Source organism: Balaenoptera physalus (genome assembly GCF_965194825.1).
Source record: "Balaenoptera physalus genome assembly, chromosome: 20".
NCBI lineage: Eukaryota > Metazoa > Chordata > Mammalia > Artiodactyla > Balaenopteridae > Balaenoptera > Balaenoptera physalus.
Genome location: NC_138901.1, coordinates 20,641,393 through 20,662,855, shown reverse-complemented (window position 1 = coordinate 20,662,855; position 21,463 = coordinate 20,641,393). Strand labels below are relative to the sequence as shown.

General features: G+C 52.2%; 1 protein-coding gene across 2 annotated transcripts in view; it reads left to right on the top strand.

Annotated features, from left to right (window-relative positions):
* Window positions 1-21,463, top strand: part of ACLY (ATP citrate lyase) — a 42,803-nt gene that overhangs the window by 11,597 nt on the left and 9,743 nt on the right. Inside the window, exons 8-20 of one of the 2 annotated variants that reach the window (XM_082440960.1) lie at window positions 407-525; window positions 1,127-1,263; window positions 2,099-2,160; window positions 3,749-3,866; window positions 5,852-6,006; window positions 6,455-6,545; window positions 7,632-7,661; window positions 10,815-10,956; window positions 11,242-11,410; window positions 13,183-13,287; window positions 14,458-14,654; window positions 17,116-17,197; window positions 17,895-18,005. In XM_082440960.1, the coding sequence (XP_082297086.1) occupies window positions 407-525; window positions 1,127-1,263; window positions 2,099-2,160; window positions 3,749-3,866; window positions 5,852-6,006; window positions 6,455-6,545; window positions 7,632-7,661; window positions 10,815-10,956; window positions 11,242-11,410; window positions 13,183-13,287; window positions 14,458-14,654; window positions 17,116-17,197; window positions 17,895-18,005 (1,518 nt within the window). The remainder of the gene's footprint in view (window positions 1-406; window positions 526-1,126; window positions 1,264-2,098; window positions 2,161-3,748; window positions 3,867-5,851; window positions 6,007-6,454; window positions 6,546-7,631; window positions 7,662-10,814; window positions 10,957-11,241; window positions 11,411-13,182; window positions 13,288-14,457; window positions 14,655-17,115; window positions 17,198-17,894; window positions 18,006-21,463) is intronic. The other variant, XM_082440961.1, reaches the window with a different exon arrangement.

Genomic DNA, 21,463 nt, shown 5'->3' with positions numbered 1-21,463 from the left:
AACCCAGGTCAAGGGAAGAGGCTGGTCTGGGGGGAGGAATGGGGCCTGGGGGGCGCGGCACGGGATGAGCTAGGCAGGCAGATGCTGGGAGTGGGGGCCGTGGTAGAAGCAGAGTGACATAGCGAGGCCTGGGACTTGGGCAGAGAGCCAAGGACTTGAAGTCTGACAGAAAGGAGTTGGGAAGTTTGTCTCCAGGCGGTGACTGGCCGTGGGTGGTTTGGTACTTGGAGACGGCATCACGTTTTGTCCCAGGCACATGAGGCCCTGCACAACCCCTTCTCCCTGACGCTGTGAAGGCAATGGAGGACCTCTTCATATGACTCCAGGAAAAGGGGAGGGGTCCTGGGATCTGTGACCTGGTGAAGGGTGTGCCCCCACGGCCCACCTGTTGCTGTCTGGCCCCTAGGAAGCCTACATCGCAGACCTGGACGCCAAAAGTGGGGCAAGCTTGAAGCTGACCTTGCTGAACCCCAAGGGGAGGATCTGGACCATGGTGGCCGGAGGTGGCGCCTCTGTCGTGTACAGGTGACTGAGAGGGCTGCTGAGGGGATGGCAGCCGGGTCCACGTAGGCTTCCCACGTGTGGTCTGGATCAAGTCGCTTCACTTCGGGGTCTCCAGTTTTCCCCCTCGGTGCAGAGCAGAACTCGTGGGGCATCCCCGAGGGGCCTACACAGTGTCTCTGCAACCTTCTTCTTTGCTTCAAAATGAATTTATTAGTTATAATTCTTAATTAGTGATATGTGCTCCATGCAAAAGTACAACATACAGAAAATGAACCAGAAGGTGAATATTGCTTGGCTGTGTCACCACCCCTCCCCCTACCAGGTCACCACGGTGGGTGTCCTTCCAGGTGTTTTAGTGCCTGTATGAATAGTCATACTTTTACACTTCATAGCAGTGTTGGGTAGGGCTGGGAGGAGGCCCCCCCGGGAGAGTCTGACGCAGGACAGTTAACCTTCAAGTGTGACTTGTTTGGGCCTTGAGGGTCTGAGGTCCGAGAGGTCGGTTCCATAGGCTGCCCAGCCTCAAGGCTTCAGGGACGTCTGCGTGGCCTCCCAGGCACCAGGCTGCCACCCTCTGCCACTCAAGTTGGAGCCAGCACTGACTTCCTTGTCTCCCTGGCAGCGATACCATCTGCGACCTAGGGGGTGTCAACGAGCTGGCGAACTACGGGGAGTACTCGGGCGCCCCCAGCGAGCAGCAGACCTATGACTATGCCAAGACGATCCTCTCCCTCATGACCCGCGAGAAGCACCCCGATGGTGAGACCGCACTCCTTCCCCGGACAGCCCAGCGTCCTCAGTGGGAACAGCTTTGGCTGGGCTGTGAGGCACCAAGGTTTTCCTGGTCCTTTGCAACCTGGGGCTAGTTATTTAACTTCTGGACCTCAGTTTCCCTGACTGCACAATGGACAGTGACAGCATCTTTCAGACTGGGGGCTCCGAGGGGGCAAGGAAGGGATGGATATATAAAGCCCTATGAGCAGGTGCAAGCGGGGAGGTGGTGGTGGCATGCTTTTGCTGACTGCTATAACGCGGTTCTTAGCGACTCACTTACACATGTATTGTCTGGGCTGTGTGATTCCCAGCTTTCCTATATCACCTGTCCTGTGTTTTGGGACTACAGATACCAATTCCCCTTCCCTTGAGCCAGATGGAGATTCCCACCAGGGGTATCCAAAAACCAAGCTGGGTTTCTAGATGCCAGCTAGGAATGATGTAGAGATTCTGTGGGTTCGAGAATTCCCTGGCGGTCCAGTGGTTGGGACTCCGCACTCTCAATGCCAAGGGCCCGGCTTTGATCCCTGGTCAGGAAGTAGGATCCCACAAGCTGCACGGTGCAGCCAGAAAAAAAAATTGAGATTTTTCTGGGCTTGGATTAACCAGCTGCTTGGTGGCATAGGTTATGGAGAGTTGAGCTGATGACACTGAACGGGCATCAGGAGAGACCAGCTTGCTCCCCCGGCCTCTGCACTGGTATCTCCTAACAGCCGGGGGACGCTCACTCGGGAGAGAGCACTCCCTCAGTTGGATTTCCGGTATGACGCCCAAGTCTACCTTTCTAACCCTTTTTTGACTTCTCTTGCTCCAAACCCAGGCAAGATCCTCATTATCGGAGGCAGCATCGCCAACTTCACCAATGTGGCCGCCACATTCAAGGTAACCAGCTGCAGGGGAACGTGGGTGGGTTGGGAGCGGGGAAGGGAAGTTTCTGGGCAAGTAGGTTTGAGACAGAAGCAGGTTCCCATGAATTACCCAGTCCGGGGAGGGGCTTTTGACCTAGGGATGCACAAGACACTGGGATGGATCTGGATCTGGGCAAGCAGCCGACCCTCGCTGGGCCATAATTCTCCCATCTGAAGTGTGGGGAGAAGGGGAATTTCTGCCTTCCCCCCTTTCAGGACCAATTCTTCAAAAACTGGCTTGACTGATCTCATTTCCAACACTCCATTGAAAGATTCTGGGTTCTCTGCACCTCCTAGTGTTTTGCTTCCCAATCATCTGCCCCTTCTCCAAAAGGTTGGCATGAGGAAGTGTCTGATGCCCTGGGGCTCCTGCTCATCCAGCCAGAGGCCCGTCAGCCTGGGTCCCTGTGCACAGGTCAGGGGCGTGGGCCCCAGTTTAAAGAAAGTGTGACTGCCGGTCAAGAAGGATGACAGCTAATGTGTCTCGAGACTCCTCCCCTTCAAGGTGGCCGCCTCAGGAGGCCACTTATCCCATCCTGTCAGGTGCTCACTGAAGCCCTTCAAAAGAGTGTCTTCCATCTGGTAGTTCCACATAAACTTTGAAAATAATGCATAAATAAATGTCAGTCTTGAAAGTCTGAGCTCTCGAGAAGTAGGGGACCAGGAGGGGACCAGGCCTCGCCAGTCCTGCCTAAAACAGGTCCCTAATTGGACCTGATTCAACAAACAAATCTGACACAGGTGAATCTCGACAGCTTTGTTGTAACTTCCGAGCAGCCTGTAATAAAGGCAGTGCCGTCGATAAGGGCGGTTACGTCTGGATCAGGAACTGTGTGTAGAGTTTCCCATGAAATGCCATGAACGACAGAACTTAGACTCAGTAGACTTGCCTTCCATCTGGAGAGACAAAACTGGTCCACACCGGTACCTGCTTCCACGTTACCAAAGTTGACACCCATTGCAATGCTTTTCCCCCAAATCACTTGAAGAAGCTTTTGTAGGACTTTGACATTTAAGTAGACTATGTCCTGATCACCCTGACAACTCTTGCATAGGACCTCGGTATAGAGTTTCCCCCAAAATTGCAATAAGAGAACAAGAACGGCTACAGATGGGGTAAGAGAGACCAGCAAAGCCCCACTGGCATTGGAGGCCCAGCACCCCGCGCATCGAGGGGTGTCACCGCTGGGTGCCCCGTGTTCTCACCTCAGCACCATTAACAGTGGTTGCTTGTCCTGGGCCTTTGGGTTGCTTGTGTGTGCAATACGTGTAAAATTCTTGAGTGCCAGGGCCTGCTGTGCTTTGTGAGAAGCCACCCTGGTTTTCTCGTTTTGTTTTGTTCGGGCTGTGCCGCGTGGCTTGTGGAATCTCAGTTCCTCGACCAGGGATTGAACCTGGGCCGCGGCAGTGAAGGCGCTGAATCCTAACCACTGGACCACCAGGGAACTCCCAGCAGCCCTTGTAATCTACACCCTGGGACATTTGTTTCCCATGGTTATAAATGCTTGCTTTATGGCTGCGTTCATTCTAGTCACATGTCTGTTGTCCCTTGCTGCTTCCAGGGCATCGTGAGAGCGATTCGAGATTACCAGGGCCCCCTGAAGGAGCATGAGGTCACGATCTTTGTCCGAAGAGGTGGCCCCAACTACCAGGAGGGCTTACGGGTGATGGGAGAAGTCGGTAAGATGGGGAACGTTTTCTGTCTCTCCCACCCTGAGTGTCATGCCTCCTCGGGATTCCTGAAAGAGTCAGTCTTCCAGCGCCTCCGTGCCCTCCCACCCGCCTCTGGAGGTGCAGCCTGCTTCTGCTGCTGTTCTGTGCCCTCCTGACACAGAGCGCCTGACCGAAACCTAAATTCAGAATGAGCAGGAAGGCATTTTCATTCAGCTGTTCGTTTAGCAAATAATTGTGGAAGGCCTGCTGTGTGCCGGGCCCCGTGCTGAACCCTGGGGTCACAGCCACACGCAACAGATGACAGGCAGCAAGCTCTCGTGCAGTTGAGGACAGTGACCGCAGCGTCAGGTGGCATGAAGGAAGACGAGCAGGGGCAAGGGGGGGACATCTGTGCATCTAGCATCTGTGGGAGGGGACAGGGCAGTTTTAAATGAGGCAATCAGAGAACACTTGACCAGAAAGATGGCATTTGAGCAGAGACCTGGAGGAGGGAGCAGTCAGTGGTGACTGTCTGCCGAGGAAAGGGCAAGTCCCAAGGCCCTGGGGTAGGACCAGCTGGGCGGGCTGAGGGACTGGGGTCGGGAGAGCGAAGGCAGGGAGTCCGGGGATGGAGACAGAGGCCGAGGGAGCAGATATGCGCGGGGCTAGAACAGGTCCCGTGGGCACTTGGCTGTGACCCTGGCAGCTGCTGGAAGACTGAGCAGAGGAGTGACACCATTTGACTTAGGTTTGAGAAGGTTGTTTAGGCTGCTGGGTGGAGACAAGACCAGAGGGCAGCCAGGTCGAAGCAGGGGGACCACCTAGGAGGCTGCCGCAGCCTCCAGGACAGAGTGGTGGCCTGAACTGGGGCGCGGGGGAGGGAGACAGTGGTAAGTGTCCAGACCCCGACCGCTGGTGGCCTGGATGGAGGGAGGGGTCTGGTAATTGATAGAACCGGAGGGAGTTGCCCCTCGCTGAGCTGAGGGCAGAGAGGGTGTGGGTCCATTTTGGTTTCCTTTCTTCCTTCTGCATTTTGGACGTCTCCTGCAGGCTCCTAAGACCTCAGACTCAGAGCCGTCAAGAACTTGGGGACCACGTCACGTCAGGGAGGACTAAGGTTAGGTCTCCCTGAGTTGACCTGACAGAACCAGCAGCTTTGGTCTTGAGTGAAGCGCAGCCCCGTCGCTAAGAGCAGTTATGTGTGGGGCGGGGGGTGAGGGTGAGGAGGATATGAGACGCTCCTGCTCGGAGATCACGCCCTCTAACTGGAGAGGCAGAACCTTTCCACCTTCCCGTTTTCCCAAATCTGCTATCCATGGCAAACACTAACCCACCTAGATCACTTGAAGTGGTACCAAGTCCTAGTTTTCACCTAAAACCGTGGACCTGCCATGGACGTAGCCCTCGGAACGGCACAGTGAACGTTACTCAGTCATGCCTGGGACGTTAAACTCACGGGACAGTGAACAAGTAAACAGCGGCTGGAACAAGAGGCTGTTTGGTGGGGACCTACAGGCAGGGTGGTGCGGAGGGGAGCAATTGTCGAGGTCAGGGAAGGCCTTTCCCAGGAGGTGGCACTTGAGCTGAGCTGAGTGACAGCCAGGTGACAGCTCCATGCAGAGGAAGGAACAGGGCCAGAGCCCTGGGGAAGGAGCCCGGCTGTTCAGGAACAGAGGCCGGGCCTGGGTGGCTGCAGTGTGGTGGCCACGGGCGACGAGTCTGGAGGGGGTTGGAGAGCCGGGCAACGGGAGGAGCGCAGGCTCTCATGATGCCTGTGGTCACTGGAGAGTGTCTGTGAAGCTGTTTCTTGCTCTTATTGGCAGGTAACCTTTACAAAGTTTTGTTTGGTGGCGAAGATAATGACCACCAACTTCTCCTGGGATGATTGGTCTTGCACAGAATGCGCCAGACATCGGGCGGGCTCTAAAGGGGCCTTGCCAGAGTCACGTGGCCTTCCTTGCAAGGCCCTTATTAGGAGACTTGACCCATGGATGCTTTTCCGTCCCTCGCAGGGAAGACCACTGGGATCCCCATCCATGTCTTTGGCACCGAGACTCACATGACGGCCATTGTGGGCATGGCCCTGGGCCACCGGCCCATCCCCAATCAGCCGCCCACAGCGGCCCACACTGCAAACTTCCTCCTCAACGCCAGCGGGAGCACGTCGGTGGGTGCCAGTCTTCCTCTGCCGTAAAGCCTGCAGAGTCATCTTTGTTGCCCCTCATATCCCATCCCATCCTGGGCACAGTCCCCAGCTTTTTGGGGGCGTTGGGGAGGTATGGGGAGAAGGTAGTATGTGCTTGGTTTCTGTGTCTCTGCCAGTTTTTTCTGCCCTATCAAGGTAGTGTAATGGAAAGACCAGGGATTTTTTCATCAGACCTGAGGTCAAGGGAGGGACCTTGGTGGGTATTGCCAAGAACCTGTTTGCTCACCTGTAGCTTGGGGACAACACTAATTCCTGTCTCAGAGGGTTGTTAAATAGTTCTTTTGGAAGCAGCTTGTAGGGAACAGAGCTGTGCATAGTTCTCGTTACCTGAGTTCTCTGGGGCCTTAATGACCAGTAGCTTTTTTCCCAGCTGTTCCCTGCGACTGTTTCTCTCTCCTCGTCCCCCCAGACTCCAGCCCCCAGCAGGACGGCGTCTTTTTCTGAGTCCAGGGCGGATGAGGTGGCACCTGCAAAGAAGGCCAAGCCCGCCATGCCACTAGGTAACTCCCAGCAGTTGCAGGACCCTCCTGTCCCCCTTCCCTTCCTGGGCCCCGCTGGGCCAGCAGAGGTGGATGGAAAGCGGTTTGGGCTTTGCTTTTGGGCATGGTGCGTGGGATGGGAACAGACACGAGGGAGTGGTGGCTGGAGCCTTCCCCGTGGGCTCTCCTGGTGCTGAGGGCCCACGCTGCGCCTGGGTCACCCCACTCCCCATTGTCTTCCCCTTCGCCCCCTTCTGTGGGGTGTGTGAGCTGGGCAGGGAGGCTGCGGAGGAGACGGGGGTACAGAAATACCAGGTGGGGGCAGGGTCCCTCAGACTCTCCTCCTGAGTGGACGGCGAGAGCCCAAAGCTCAGGATGGCAGAGAACTCCCGCGCCCACGCCCCCAGCCATCCTGGGGCTCTTACCAGGACATTCCCTTCCGGTGAGCCCACCGCCGGGGCACACATTGTCTACCAGCCCGTCTGTGCTTTGCCTGCTCGTCTCTCCCTCCTGTGATTAATCAGAGACACGATCCCTGCCAGCCAGCCCTTGCGACCAGCACTAGGTAACCTGTGTTAGTTACCACTGGGCTGACATGGCCTGTGCGACCTCTTCCTGGGACGGACAGAGCGTGCTTAAGGCATCTTGTGAAATAGTGACGCTGGCTCCAGGCACTCAAGATTAGAAGCTGCCGCCCTGCAGTCCCCAAACCGGCAGCTTTGTCCACAGCACAGAATGACAGGTCCAATCCCTCGGCCTAATCATCTCATTGTGCTTCATGGGGACAAAACAGGTTGAGAGGGTGGGACCGGGCCTGCTGTCCCTCTGGAGGGCCTGGGCCTTTGGTGTTCAGCACACCCTCCAAGCCTTGGTGCTTTTGCTCCTCTCTGCGCTCTGTGCTCCTTCTCCCCTTCTTGCCTCCACTCTGCTGATCGGGGGTCTGTCTTCTGTTGGCCTTGCTCCTGTCTGTTGTGAATAGACAAGAGACGGTGAGCGCAGCAGCCCTGCAAGGCTTGTCCATGGACCCCTCCCTGTTCCCACCCGCTGCCTCCAAAGCCTCCAGCCATCAGCGGGTCACTCAGTTGCCTTGGTCATTTTCTTTGACAGATTCAGTCCCAGGTCCAAGATCCCCGCAAGGTAGGATGCCCCCAGCTCCGCGTGTGGCTTGTTAGTGGGTTACAGTCTTACAGTGTGCTTTGTCTCCCCGTCCCCGGTGGGTTGCAGTGTTGTCTGGTATACTTTCTGTCCCTGCCTTGGTGTGGCCTGCCCCAAGTCCTAGTCTTCGCTCTCCCTTCTTTCCCACCCCTGCTTATTTCACGCCCCCGCTCTCCTTGCCGTGGGGCTGTGACTCCATACGTGGGAGGGGGTGGAGAGCGCAGGAGGGGCAAGAGCCAGGCCCACAGCCTTGGAGAGTGGGGTGGAGCCGAGGAGGGAGGGTCCTCCGGGGAAAGAGGGAGCCATGGAAACTGAAGAGGGAGTGGCAGAGCCAGCGGGCCAGGAGGGGGGAGCCACTGACCACCTGATTTTCATCTACATCCCGTGATTTCCTCGTTTTCTTTTCCCACCTCAGCCTCACCACCGCCGACTTCATCCCAGACTCCCAGCACCAGGGACAAGTTTAGATTTCTCTGGGATTTGGTTGGAAGAGAGAATGGAGAAGGAGAGGGAGAGACCCGGAAGGGTGTGCAGTAAATCTGGCGGAGGGACTGGGCTTTGTCTGGTGTGTGAGGTCACTGTTTAGCAGGGACATTTTCTGTGTGTGTTCACACACACTGTATACATTCATCTATTGACCAAGGTGAATAGGTTCATTGAGGTGAATAAGTGAATCAGTTCAAAGTGTCAGGGCCTCCATTTACCTTTTTGACATTGACAGCTGTGAGAGATCCCCCGCTCTGGGGAAGGGGAGTTTCTGGTGAAGGGGGGTTTCGTAATGATGACCTCTGACTCCTTGCTAAGAAGAGGAAAGGGGTAACTAGGCAAGGTCAAGTAGCCCTTCCTCCCCTACCTCTGGCAGCATCCACTGTTACCTAAAAGACCGGACCTGAGGCTGAGCCCTGCGCAGAAGGACAGAAGGAACGGGGGCAGACTGTCAGTGAGAGAGCTCTTGGCTGTGGAGGGTGGAGGTGGGGTTTAGTCACTGTCCTGAGCGGTGCTGAGACGTGGGAGAGGAAGGAGGGCGGTGGATCAGGAAGGGAGGGTAGATTGGGCCAGGACAGCAGAGCCAGTGGAGGCGCCTGGTGGGGGCTTAGCCCCGGAGCACAGGTTCTCTCTGGGGCCTCCATCTGTGCTGCCGCTGGGCTGAGGATCGCCACCTTCAGCTTTGCCTTCTCTGTGCTCTGAGAGCTCCAGTTCTGCCCCCTTTCGAGCTGGAAGTGCGGGTGGGTTCGTAGAGATTCCAGGCCTTGTCCTGATTTCTGTAGCCTCTCCGGTGGACAGACGGGTGTATGTGCACATGCGCGCATGCTGACTCTTGGGGGTGTGGGTTCCCCGAGGATGGGGAGTGGTGGGGCGGTGCTGGCTTTATATCCCTCCTCAGTTGCACAGTTGAGCTGCATCTCAGGTTAGGACAGAATCCTGGCTCTGATGCTAGATGACCTACAATCTTCGTCATTTGGCAGCTCTGGCCTTCAGTTTTCTGGGGCTGGAAAGTGAGGGAACTGGATTAGGTGGCCTCCCTTGTTCTGTTATCTCATGTCTCGTTGGAACCCAGATGGGTCCAGGGCACGGTAAATCCCGGGTGTTTGCACCATCAGGAGCCTTCTGTAGTGAGAAGCTTATGGCTGTGATGGAAGAGGCAAGCCTGCGTAGGGATGAGAATCTTACATGCCTTGGGAAACTGGTCTCTTTTAGCCAACCTGTGCTAGTACAGTAGGTTAATTAATACCAATGCCCCTGAGCTCTCTGCATTATTTTCCTTGGGGGAGCTGAGAACCTCCCCTGTGAGCTACTTTTCTCCAGCAGAAAGTAGGAGGGTCAGGTGACCTGCCTGTCTGGGGTGACAGCTCAGGAATGCACTTCCACCAGCTCTTGTTGTTCCCCTCACCCCTTTCCTGACGCCCCTTTCCGCCCCTTTCCTGCCGGGCTGTCCAAGAGCATTGTTCTGAGCAGGAAAGAGCCACCTGGGAGGAGGCTGTGGGGAGAAGGTCAGGTGGAAGCTCTGTTAGGATAAGGCTACAGCAGACGTCTTCATTGGACCTACGCTGACCTAGAATCAAGAGGATTCAAATCCTGTCCCGAGCTGGCTTATGTCCAAATTCACAGGTGATAAGGATTGTTGGGGAGCTGTTTGAAGTCTTGTGGTAGACAACAAGGTCCTACTGCATAGCACAGGGAACTATATTCAGTGTCCTTTTATAAACCATAGTGGAAAAGAATATACAAAAGAATATATATATGTATAACTGAGCCACTTTGCTGTACAGCAGAAATTAATACAACATTGTAAATCAACTATACTTTAATTTTAAAAAGTCCAAGGGACTTCCCTGGTGGTCCAGTGGTCAAGACTCCATGCTTCCTAAGTCAGAAAGAGAAAAACAAATATCGTATATTAACGCATATATGTGGAACCTAGAAAAATGGTACAGATGAACCAGTTTGCAGGGCAGAAATAGAGACACAGATATAGAGAACAAACGTATGGACACCAAGGGGGGAAAGTGGTGGGGGGGTGGTGGTGGGATGAATTGCGAGATTGGGATTGACATGTATACACTAATATGTATAAAATAGATAACTAATAAGAACCTGCTGTATAACAAATAAATAAAATTAAATTTAAAAGAAACAAAAACAAAACAAAACGACTCCATGCTTCCACTGCAGGGGGCACAGGTTCAATCCCTGGTTGGGGAACTAAGATCCCGCATGCCCACGCCCCCCGAAAAAAAAAAAAGTTTAAAAAAAAAAAGTCTTTCGGTCACCCAAATTGGGAGAGCTTAACATTTTTTTCTGGTGACTTTAAAAATAATTGATCAAGCCCTCATTTGCATATACACACCTTTCCTGTGAAGTTGAGCAGGTCCTGTAGGAATTCTGCTGTCTGTTCACTGCTGAGTCCTTTGCCAGCCAGGCAGGTCCTCTCAGTTCATTTTGCACTCTCTGCCACCTCTTTCCAGAAGAAATCTAGGCGCCTCTTCCCCCCATGTTCTCAGAGTTCCATCTTCTTGACATTCCTTTGCAGTTTTGACGCGTCGCCCTCGTGGGACGTGGGGCTTGGAGGGGTCTGGCAGGCAGCCCCCGGGGGGGTGTGTTCTGGATGTACTCGCTGTGTCTCTGCCCCCCCAGGAAAGAGCGCCACCCTCTTCAGCCGCCATACCAAGACTATCGTGTGGGGCATGCAGACCCGGGCCGTGCAGGGCATGCTGGACTTTGACTACGTCTGCTCCCGCGACGAGCCCTCGGTGGCTGCCATGGTCTACCCTTTCACGTGAGTTGCGCATGGCAGGGAGGCTGGACGCGGCCGCCGAGTGGGATGTCCTCATCCCATCTCCTCCAGCAGCAGCACAGAGCTGGGCAAGCCCTGGATTGTCCCCTTTGCCCGAGAAGCATCTGCCCACCCCAGACGGGGGCGGTTGATGTTCCTGGGGGATCCTTTTCCCCCACAGACTAAACTCTTTGAAGGCAGACCCTGCCTTTCCGCCTTCCGGGTGAAGCCCCTCCCGAGCCCTGGCAGGTTAAGAGTGTACTGACCCCTCCTCTGCCTTCCTCACAGCGGGGACCACAAACAGAAGTTTTACTGGGGTCACAAGGAGATCCTGATCCCCGTCTTCAAGAACATGGCTGATGCCATGAAGAAGCACCCGGAGGTGGATGTGCTGATCAGCTTTGCCTCCCTGCGCTCGGCCTATGACAGCACCATCGAGACCATGAATCACGCACAGGTAGCTCACTGCGCCCCGGGGCGGGAGGCAGGGGCACCCTGAATGGTGTCCGCTGCGACAAAGGCCTTGGGATTCGGGACTGGCCAGTGATTTGGGGGATAGTGGTTGGAGACCTGATCTTCAGGAGGCAAGGTAGTCGCCAAGGGTAGGTGGGCTGCTTACCCGGGCTGGCAAAGAGTCAGACCGGGGTCGTCTGCCTCCACCAGGTCCTCTCTGTGCTGAGATTGGCTTTCAAAACAGGATCAAAAGCACTTTTTTTGCTTATTGTAAAATTGTTAACATGTTTATTATAGAAAAGAATTAAATGCTGATAGTAAGAAGAAGAGGGTCAATACCTCAAGTCTCATTTGCCAGAAATATGGTTGCTGACCTTTGAGTACATCCTTATTCACACCTTTTTCTGGGTTTGAACAAATGGAATAACGCTGTGTCTGTTTTATAATCCTTCAGTGACTCTTTCCACATCAGTACTTACCAGCAACATCATTTTTGCTTTTTCCAGTCTCATGATGAGCATACGTCCTTGTTTCCCCAGCGTTCATGTCTCGAAGTCAAACTGCTGCATCAGAATGTGCAGATTTGAAAGCCTTTGATCCATCCTGCCCAGGTGCCCTCCAGGAAAGTCCAGAAATGGGGACGTAAACTCCCATCACTAGTTTGAGAATGCCTGTTTCTCTGTACCCTTGCCAACACTGAACGCTTGGACGTAGAGAACGTATATACTTGACAAAATGATAGGCATTCTATTTAATTTGCATATCTTTGATTATTAACTAAGATGAGCTTCTGAAACTATGTATTGGCCATTTGCATTCTATGACATGGCCTCACCTGCTTTTTTCCTGTTGAGGTGTTTATCTTTTTTGTTACTGATTTGTAAGAGCCTTTAGAGATTAAGATATTGATTTTTCTGTTCAAAATTATTGTCTGATCCCAGACTGGCTTACTTCAGTTTATGACTGGAGTAAACTTGTTTTGCTATCTAGATGAAGCAAAAAAGAAAACACACTTGCTAAAAATGAGCGGCTTTTCTAGTTTAGAACAGAGGTTGGTGAACTACAGTGCAAAGGCCAAACCCAGCCCCCTGCCTGTTGTAAATAAAGTTTTATTGGAACACAGCCATGCTCACTCATTTACACATTGTCCATGGCTGCTTTTATGCTGCAGAGGCAAAATTTAGTCGTTACCACAGAGACCACATGACCAACAAACCCCAAAACACTATCTGGCCCTTTATAGAAAAAGTTTGCCTTGGATCTTTCCCGCCACCCCCCACCACCCCCCACCACCCCCTCTGGCTTCTCCCTCAGCCCACTCTCTGGTCCAAGTGTGGAAGCAGCTTGTTTCTATCAAGGTTTTGTCCTGTGGGGATGCACAGTCAGAGCCTCAGAGGGCACAGCAGGGATAGCCCTAGATAGCTGCTTTATGATCCGGCACCTGGACAGGTGGGAAACAGGTGGGACTGAGTCTCATGAGTTTTTGGATAGGTGAGAATATAACAGTTTTGACTACAGCAAGTTTTCAGAAACATTTGTTCCCACTTGGTTACTGACTCACTGTGGTGTTAACCAATGGAGCGCAGTTTTGGGTGCCTCTCTCTGGGGGGAGGGTTGAATGATCAGGGTAGGAACAGAGGCCTGTGGGAAGAAGGGGGTGCATATTGTTATCATTACTCCTGGAAGGGGGCCTGGGAGATGGGTTCTGGAGTGGTCGCTGCCTCGACATCTCAAGTGGTGAAATGATAACGGGAAGGGACTGTCCTCGTGCTCTAGATCCGGACCATCGCCATCATAGCTGAAGGCATCCCCGAGGCCCTCACGAGGAAGCTGATCAAGAAGGCGGAGCAGAAGGGAGTGACCATCATTGGACCTGCCACTGTGAGCATCCCTTCCACTTCTGGGCCCGCAGGAAGCTCATTGCTGACTCTACTGTCTCCCATCTAGTTTGAAAAGATTGAGAGAGTACCTGTTGAAAGTCAGTCTGTCCATTTCCAGTTAATTTTTTTTTTCTGGCTGCACCGCGTGGCCTACAGAATCCTAGTTCCCCAACCAGGGGTTGAGCCCAGGCCCCGGCAGTGGAAGTGCTGGGTCCTAACCACTGGACCGCAAGGGAATTCCCTGTCCGTTTCCAGTTAATTTTTTAAAGGACTCTCTCCACAGACCATATCACCTTTACAGTTTCGAGGGGCTAACAAGATTTCTTTAAGTGTCCACCCTCAGACAACCATAGCATGGTCTTTGATTATTCCTTCAACTGTAAACCAAAGAAGAATCTACCTAGGGGCCTTATTTTTGACCCAAAGGCCTTTACATAAGAAAAAATTGCCCCGTGAATGTTTTTTGGTTTTGTTGTTTGTTTTTACTTAGTTGTTGCGTTAAAAATTTGGCTGAAGCTAAGAATTTTTTTTTTAACATCTTTATTGGAGTATAATTGCTTTACAATGGCGTGTTAGTTTCTGCTGTATCACAAAGTGAATCAGCTGTATGTATACATATATCCCCATATCCCCTCCCTCTTGTATCTCCCTTCCATCCTCCCTAACCCACCCCTCTAGGTGGTCACAAAACACCGAGCTGATCTCCCTGTGCTATGCGGCTGCTTCCCACTAGCTATCTGTTTTACATTTGGTAGTGTATATATGTCCATGCCACTCTCTCACTTCGTCCCAGCTTACCATTCCCCCTCCCCGTGTCCTCAAGTGTAAGATTTTTGAGCTAAGCAAGGAACCTTTCATCTTGGAGGCAGAGGGTGATCTTGAGCAGAGGTGCACACTTGCATCAGACACCTTTACTGGGTGCTGTTGCCCTTTTGGAGCAAAAGAAGCGACCTAACCCTGAGTATACACCTCCAAATCTGCAGTCGTAAGCCACGTTTTACCAATAAGGCTCCCTTTTTTCTGTGTGATGTCTCTTGATGGGGAGAAGAGAGTCTTCCTCAGCAGGAAACCTGACATTCAGGTGCTGGCCAGGGTGGGCTGGGCAGGTAATCCCGAGCTCTATGGTCAATCAGCCCGCCCTCCTCCCTGACCGCGGTTTCCGTCCCTGCAGGTTGGTGGCATCAAGCCCGGGTGCTTTAAGATTGGGAACACCGGCGGGATGCTGGACAACATCCTGGCCTCCAAGCTGTACCGCCCCGGCAGCGTGGCCTATGTCTCGCGTTCGGGCGGCATGTCCAACGAGCTCAACAATATCATCTCTCGGACCACGGATGGCGTCTACGAGGGCGTGGCCATCGGCGGGGACAGGTGATCAGCTGAGGGACAGGGCGCTAGGTCCTCTATCTCTGCTCGCCGCCCGCCGCTGAGTTCCAGGCACATAGGGATGTTGCTTAAGTCCATAAAATGGGTCATCTCTTCTCTGTCTCAGGACCAACATGAGCATAAGATCAGAAAATACAGAAAAAAAAACACAGAAAGGTGTTTTAAAAGGTGTTTGGGCTTTGGGGGGTAATTCTATTTGTTGTCTGAGTTGTGGCCGGAGGGTGGCAGCAGAGTGCAGTGCTTAGCAGGGCTCATTCTGAAATCAGACCCCAGGGGGTTCAAATCCCAGTTTCCCTGTTTGGGGGGGCGCGGGGGGGCAATCCTGGGCAGGTTACCAACCCTCCCTAGACCTCCATCAACCTTACGTAGCAAACGGGTAAAGTCATAGTCCCTACCTCCTGGGGTTGTTGGAGGATTAAATGAGACTAACACAGGGCCTGGTGCTTAGTTAGTACTCAGTGCTAGTTGTGGTTAATAAGAGTGAAAGGAAAAACTGTTCCTTTACTCACTACCGTACTCACACTTCTGGCCACAAATGTGGCCAGATTTTCCCACACCAAGCAGTTCTCTGATTCTCTGCAGACACCAACTGGAGGTCTTACAATTCAGTTCAATTCTGACACTCTACCTTGAGATAGCATCATAGCGTCAGGTCCCACAGGTTCGGGGCTCAGTCCCACAGGAGTGCCCCCAACTTCATATGTCAGTCACAAGTCCAGCCCTCTGGTACTTCTGACCACCGGCTATAAGTCGGAGGTGCCCATGACCCCCTCCTCAAGTTCGATAATTTGCTAGAAGGGCCCACAGAACTCAGGAAGAGTTTGCTCACTAGCTTACCGGGTTATTATAAAAGGACGCAACTCAGGAACAACCAGATGGAAGAGGTGCAAAGGGCAAGGCATGTTGGGAGCGTGGAGCTTCCGTGGCTTCTCTGGTGAACACACCGCAGGAGCCCTCCAAGGGTTGCCTCGTGAGAACAAAACACACTCCTATCACCCCCATGACTAAGGAAATTACAAAGTTTTTAGGAGGGCTGTGTCAGGAACCGGTGTCAAAGACCAAATATCAGAACAAAAGGTGCTCCTAGCACCCCTGGTCACTCAGGAGATTACACGTGTTTTCAGAGCTCCGTGTCAGGAACTGGGAGCAGAGACATAGACGTATTTCTTACTATTTCACAAATAGCGTCCTCATTATTTTTGTTAGTAGCAACAGTAATCAGTAGGTCATCAATTGAGTAATGTCTTAGAGCAATGCCTGGTACTTATTACCATAATAAATGTTAGCCATTACTGTTTACTGTTACTACTGCTGTTACTACTGCCGCTGTTCGGCTCAGAAACCAAAAGCTGTTGGGAGAGTGAGTCACCTTGTCAGTCTTCCTGGCTCTCCCAAGTCATTTCAAATGGAGCAACTGCGTGAGAAGGGACTCGCCGAGGTCTTCAGGGAGGTGGCCTTGGGACCCCTAGTCGCCAGGTGCTGCCTGACAAAAGGCTCTGGGTCAGCCGAGTCTGGGCAGTGCTGCCAGTCGTACTGTCCTCTTGGGATTTAAATGCTGCTGAGCGTATCAGAAGCACTCGAAGATCTACAAGGACCTTGTCGATCTTAAGCCTACTTGGCCTTCAACAACTCTTCTGCAAACTCATGTGACAGTAGAAAATTTAAAAAAATATTTTGGCCTATACACAGACCTTCTAGCAATCGCCTAGGATATAGCTTGGTACGTTGTATTAATTATCTTTTGCTGTGTTTTAAAAAAATCACCCCAAAACAGAGTGGCTTCAAACAACAATAAACGTGTATCCTCATGGTTCTTGTGCGTTAGGGTTCAGGGCTCAGTTGGGCGGTTCTGGCAGGTGGGCTGTCTGTTGAGGTGGTCAGATGTGGCACGCTGGAGGTGGCCCGTCCACGTGGCTGGCAGGTGGTTCTTGTCTGCGGGCTTCTGTACAGGCTGCTGAGAGTCCTCAAGACTCGGCGGCTGGCTTCCCCTAGAGCGAGCGATTCAGGGGAGAGTGCTGGACAGAAGCTATTTTTTTTATAACCCCGCCTTGGAAGTCAATGTCACAGATGACTTCCTCCATATTTTGTTCATTAGAAGCTAATCATTAAACTCTACCCAAATTCAGGAGGAGAGGCATGAGTTTCCACCTTTTTAAAAGAACTTGTGGACATATTTTACAATCACCCCACATGTGCTCTCGAGGCATCTCTTACTGCCGTATGAACTTCTCCGGGCTTACTAGTTCCTCTTCCTTCCCTTCCCTTGTGCCCCATTTACTACCTCCCCCTCCCCCATTATTCCTAAGGCATCTCTGGACCCTCACTGGGCATCCACACCCACAAAAAACCCCGCAGTGTTCTTAGTACAGGTGTGCTTCCCACACCTGTACGCACACCTCACCTCACCGAGTCTCCGGATCCTGAACAGCCTCCCTGCTCTCACCAGGTACCCCGGCTCAACGTTCATGGATCATGTGCTGCGTTACCAGGACACCCCAGGAGTCAAAATGATTGTGGTTCTTGGAGAGGTGAGTTATCTTTTAAAAACGGTTTTACAGCAGAGATTGACACAACATTGTAAATCAGCTATACTTCAATTTTTAAAAAAAAGGTTAGTTGATTATTAAAGTAAAAAAAATTTTTTTCTGATTATAAAAGTAATGATGATTTCAGTTTTTAAAAAAATTCATGCATTTTGGTTATCTATAACTGAAAGTGACAGTCCCTGGTAATCCTACTCCCTAGACACTGGGGCTTAGAGGCTGTCACTGTTAACACTGCCGTGTTTGTTCCTAGGAGAGAAGTTCTTGCCTCTCGGTGGCACAAGATATTTTAGTGCCAGCAGAGGAGAAGCTTTCACTGGCTGGCCCCAGTCTGTCCCTGGTGGGCAGTGGATAGCTGGAGTCAAAGAGCCTCTCTTACTTGTGCCCCTGATCAGGTCTGGTCCTAAATTCTCTCATACCCTTAGATCAGGAAAGGGGAGTTCCGGGGACTCTCCGAGGATACCCACTGCCCTTTAAAAATTCTTCCTTGCATCCAAACTCGATCTTCCAGGCCAAAGCCCATGTCCCCTCATTTTCTAGCCAAGTTCTAACTCGGGACACCTGATGACCCTGGCCCCTACCTGATTTGGCACAGATTTCCTGCTGCGTTGCTGCTCTAGGTGCAACTCAGAATGGGTTCCACTGACTTGGGGGCTTTTTCTTGTTCCCTGTTCCCTGGCAGATAGGGGGCACGGAGGAATATAAGATCTGCCGGGGCATCAAGGAGGGCCGCATCACCAAGCCCGTGGTCTCCTGGTGCATCGGGACCTGTGCCACCATGTTCTCCTCCGAGGTACAGCCGGGACAGATCCCTGCTGGGCAGGGAGGCCGAGAGAGGGGGCGTCTGAGGGGAGCCGTGTGGTCATCTTTTGAAGCAGCTGGTTTCTTCGATAACCGTTTATTACCTGCTTGGTTCCTGCAAGGTCCAGCTGGGGCCCTGCTCTCTAGAAGCTAAAATCCAGTTGGAAGAGACAAACTCATAGCCAGATTAAGGCCAGAACAAGGCTCTGAGTCCCTTCTCAGAGTAGGAGCAATTTACTGCCTGGAGGAGTTGAGGTGGCTTCATGGAGAAGACGAACTGCTCCTTAAGGAATAAGGAGGAGTTTGCTGAGCGAGAGGGAGGCTTGGGAGGGAGAGGACACACCCGAGGCTCAGAACTGGGGAGGGCAGTGGTGGGCGCGGGGAGAGGCTGTAGAAGAAAACCTCTGGATGTGTTAACATGACCGGATGCCTGTGACAGTGCCTGGGGGCAGAAGTAAGTACAGCCTGTAGTGGATGTTAGATAGAAAAGCTCTGAGCTGTCGGACTCCCGCTGGGTGGGGATCGGCCAGACCTCAGCCCCTGTAGTCCAGCTTAGACAATCCTCTGTCTCGAAGATGGCCCACCCGGTGAGGATGAAACCGAGGAAACAACCACCTGTCACCCATCAGTTCATCAGTAGCTGAGCAGGCTCTGAGTGTAAGGCCTTGACCTGTGCTGTGTGTATATGAAACAAAACTTGGCCATCAGGGATTCCTGCAGCAATGATAATCCCTACGCTTAAACCCTCAGTTCTTCGAGTCAGCCTGTCACCCTCTCCTTTCGCCCTGGATTGCTTGCCTTTCCCCGTCAGAGTCCTGCCCACCTCCAAGTGGCAGTATTTGTCCGGTTGTAAAATGCACCTCTCTTTTGAACCAGCAGTTCCATTCCTGCAAATTTACTCTGTGGGTCTGCGTGCAAAAATATTTCAAGGTATGTGTACAAGGATACTCACTGCAGTGTTGCGATGGCAAGAGAAGGAAACACCCTAAACGCTGGTCGGGAGGGGACTGTGTCCTCATGGCACGGCCGTGTAATTGGAAACCAGGCAGGAGAAGAATGAGGTGGATTTTGAGATGTCGACATAGAGTGCAAGTTATGTTGACTCTGAGAAGGGGCAGGGTGCGATAAATGCTTATCGTAGGATCCATCTGGTGTAACTATGAACTGTGTTATGTGTATCTGTTCTCTAAGTAAGTGAAACGGGAGGGAGCGGGTCACGGAATCCTGCCCATCCTCCAGGGCTGAGCTCCACTCTCACAGGCTCGAGAATCAGCTCTTGGTGGATCTGTGTGACTGGGGCACGTCGTTTAGCCTCTCCGTACCTCAGTTTCCTGAGCGGTAAAAAGGGGATGATTCGGGGTTGTGGCGTGACTTGCATAAGAAGGTAATTGTAAAGGTCTGCCACATACAGGTCTTAGCGAATACTCACGTCCATTCTTCAACACACCTGTTCCGTGAAGCGCTTCCTGATTCTCTTTCTTCACGGCTGCTCTCCCCTCCACCGCAACAGCCAAAAATAATTCCTCCCTTCCCTCCAGGCTTTCTCTTCACCAGCTCTGCTTTGCAAGAGCCCCCCACCTCCCCCCTCCCACTGTGCCGAGAACACCTCCGAGAGGGCAGGGACCCTGCTCTTCTGTGTCTGGCCAGGTGCTCATCATCGCCCCCTGGGTAGGGCAGGTCCTCAAGGTGTTTTGCTTTTGCTTTTTGATTCGTTTTTTTTTAACAGCTTTCTTTGTGTAGTTTCAAGGATATACAAATGTAGAATAGTACCTTGACAGCCCAGCGAATAAGTGCTTTTTGATTTCTTGAACAGGTCATATGACCTTGCAGAGCTTTCTGCCCTATAGAGCAGGTGAGATAGGTATACAACACAATATCCTCAGTTCAGTGCCTCGGGGAAACTGAACTGAGAACTGGGGGATGGGAGTAGAGACAAGGGGACAGTGGTAAGGTGGCATCTGCACAAAACACTGGTCCTGTAGCAGTGGTCCTCAAAACAAAGACAACGGGAAGCTTCTATAAATTATGAGCATGCGATATCATCTCTCTCCCTTCTAAAAGCTTTGGTGTTAGCTTTGAGAAATCTGAGTTACACTGGCTTAACTTCCTTGGACACAGTGTTCTCTAAGTGTATGTGAATGCAGAACCTCCTTCCCACCCCATCCACCCACGCAGATTAAATCCTACAAAGAAGGCATTGGGAACCCACTTGGAAGCATGTGTCTTCAAGCCCCGCTAACTGGAGCAGCGGCTCCTAACCTTTTCAACACTTCAGCCCCTTTTGTTATATGTCGTGGTAAAGAGCACAGTGAGAGGCCACGTTGCCTGGTTCAAGTGCTACCACATACTACCTGTGTGACCTCGGGCAAGTTACTTTACTCCTCTGTGCTTCCATTTCCTTGTTGAGAGGAAACAGTCGTAGCTACTGAATGATGACATTTGTAAAGCTCTTAGAAAAGTGTCTGGACACAGTGTTATTTAAACAGGGAAGGTATTGTTATGATTACCCACATCACCTGCCCTAATCAGGGTTTTATACCACGTTTCATTAGGTTAATTCCTTTTCCTTGTTGCTTAATCAGAGACACAGGTAACACTTAGCTCTTCTGATTGCAACCAGTTACTACCCCTCCATATTCTATTGACTTTATAGTTTAATCTTAGTTCATGCTCAGGTGGAAAGGGGCAATAGCTAATTGGCTCCCTGTGATTATTGCTAAGTGGGAATACAGGCCAAATGGTGCAAAATCTGACTTTTTAAAAGAAGCTGGAAATTTGTTGTTTTTTTTTAAAAAAACCATTGAATTGTGCACTTTATTTATTTATTTATGGCTGTGTTGGGTCTTAGTTTCTGTGCGAGGGCTTTCTCCAGTTGCAGCAAGCGGGGGCCACTCTTCATCGCGGTGCGCGGGCCTCTCACTATCGCGGCCTCTCTTGTTGCGGAGCACAGGCTCCAGACGCGCAGGCTCAGTAGTTGTGGCACACGGGGTTAGTTGCTCTGCGGCATGTGGGATCTTCCCAGACCAGGGCTCGAACCCGTGTCCCCTGCATTGGCAGGCAGATTCTCAACCACTGCGCCACCAGGGAAACCCGTTGTTGTTGTTTTTAATTAATTTATTTACTTATTTTTGGCTGCCTTGGGTCCTTGTTGCTGCGTTCGGGCTTTCTCTAGTTGCGGCGAGCGGGGGCTACTCTTCATGGCGGTGGCTTCTCCTGTTGCCGAGCACGGGCACTAGGCGCACGGGCTCTAGAGCTCAGGCTCAGTAGTTGTGGCTCACGGGCTCAGTTGCTCCGCGGCCTGTGGGATCTTCCCGGACCGGGACTCAAACCCATGTCCCCTGCATTGGCAGGTGGATTCGTAACCACTGCGCCACCAGGGAAGTCCCATTTGTATTTTTAATGATATCTTCTGGTGTTCTGTTTTGCTTAATAAGGGTACATCCTTTATAC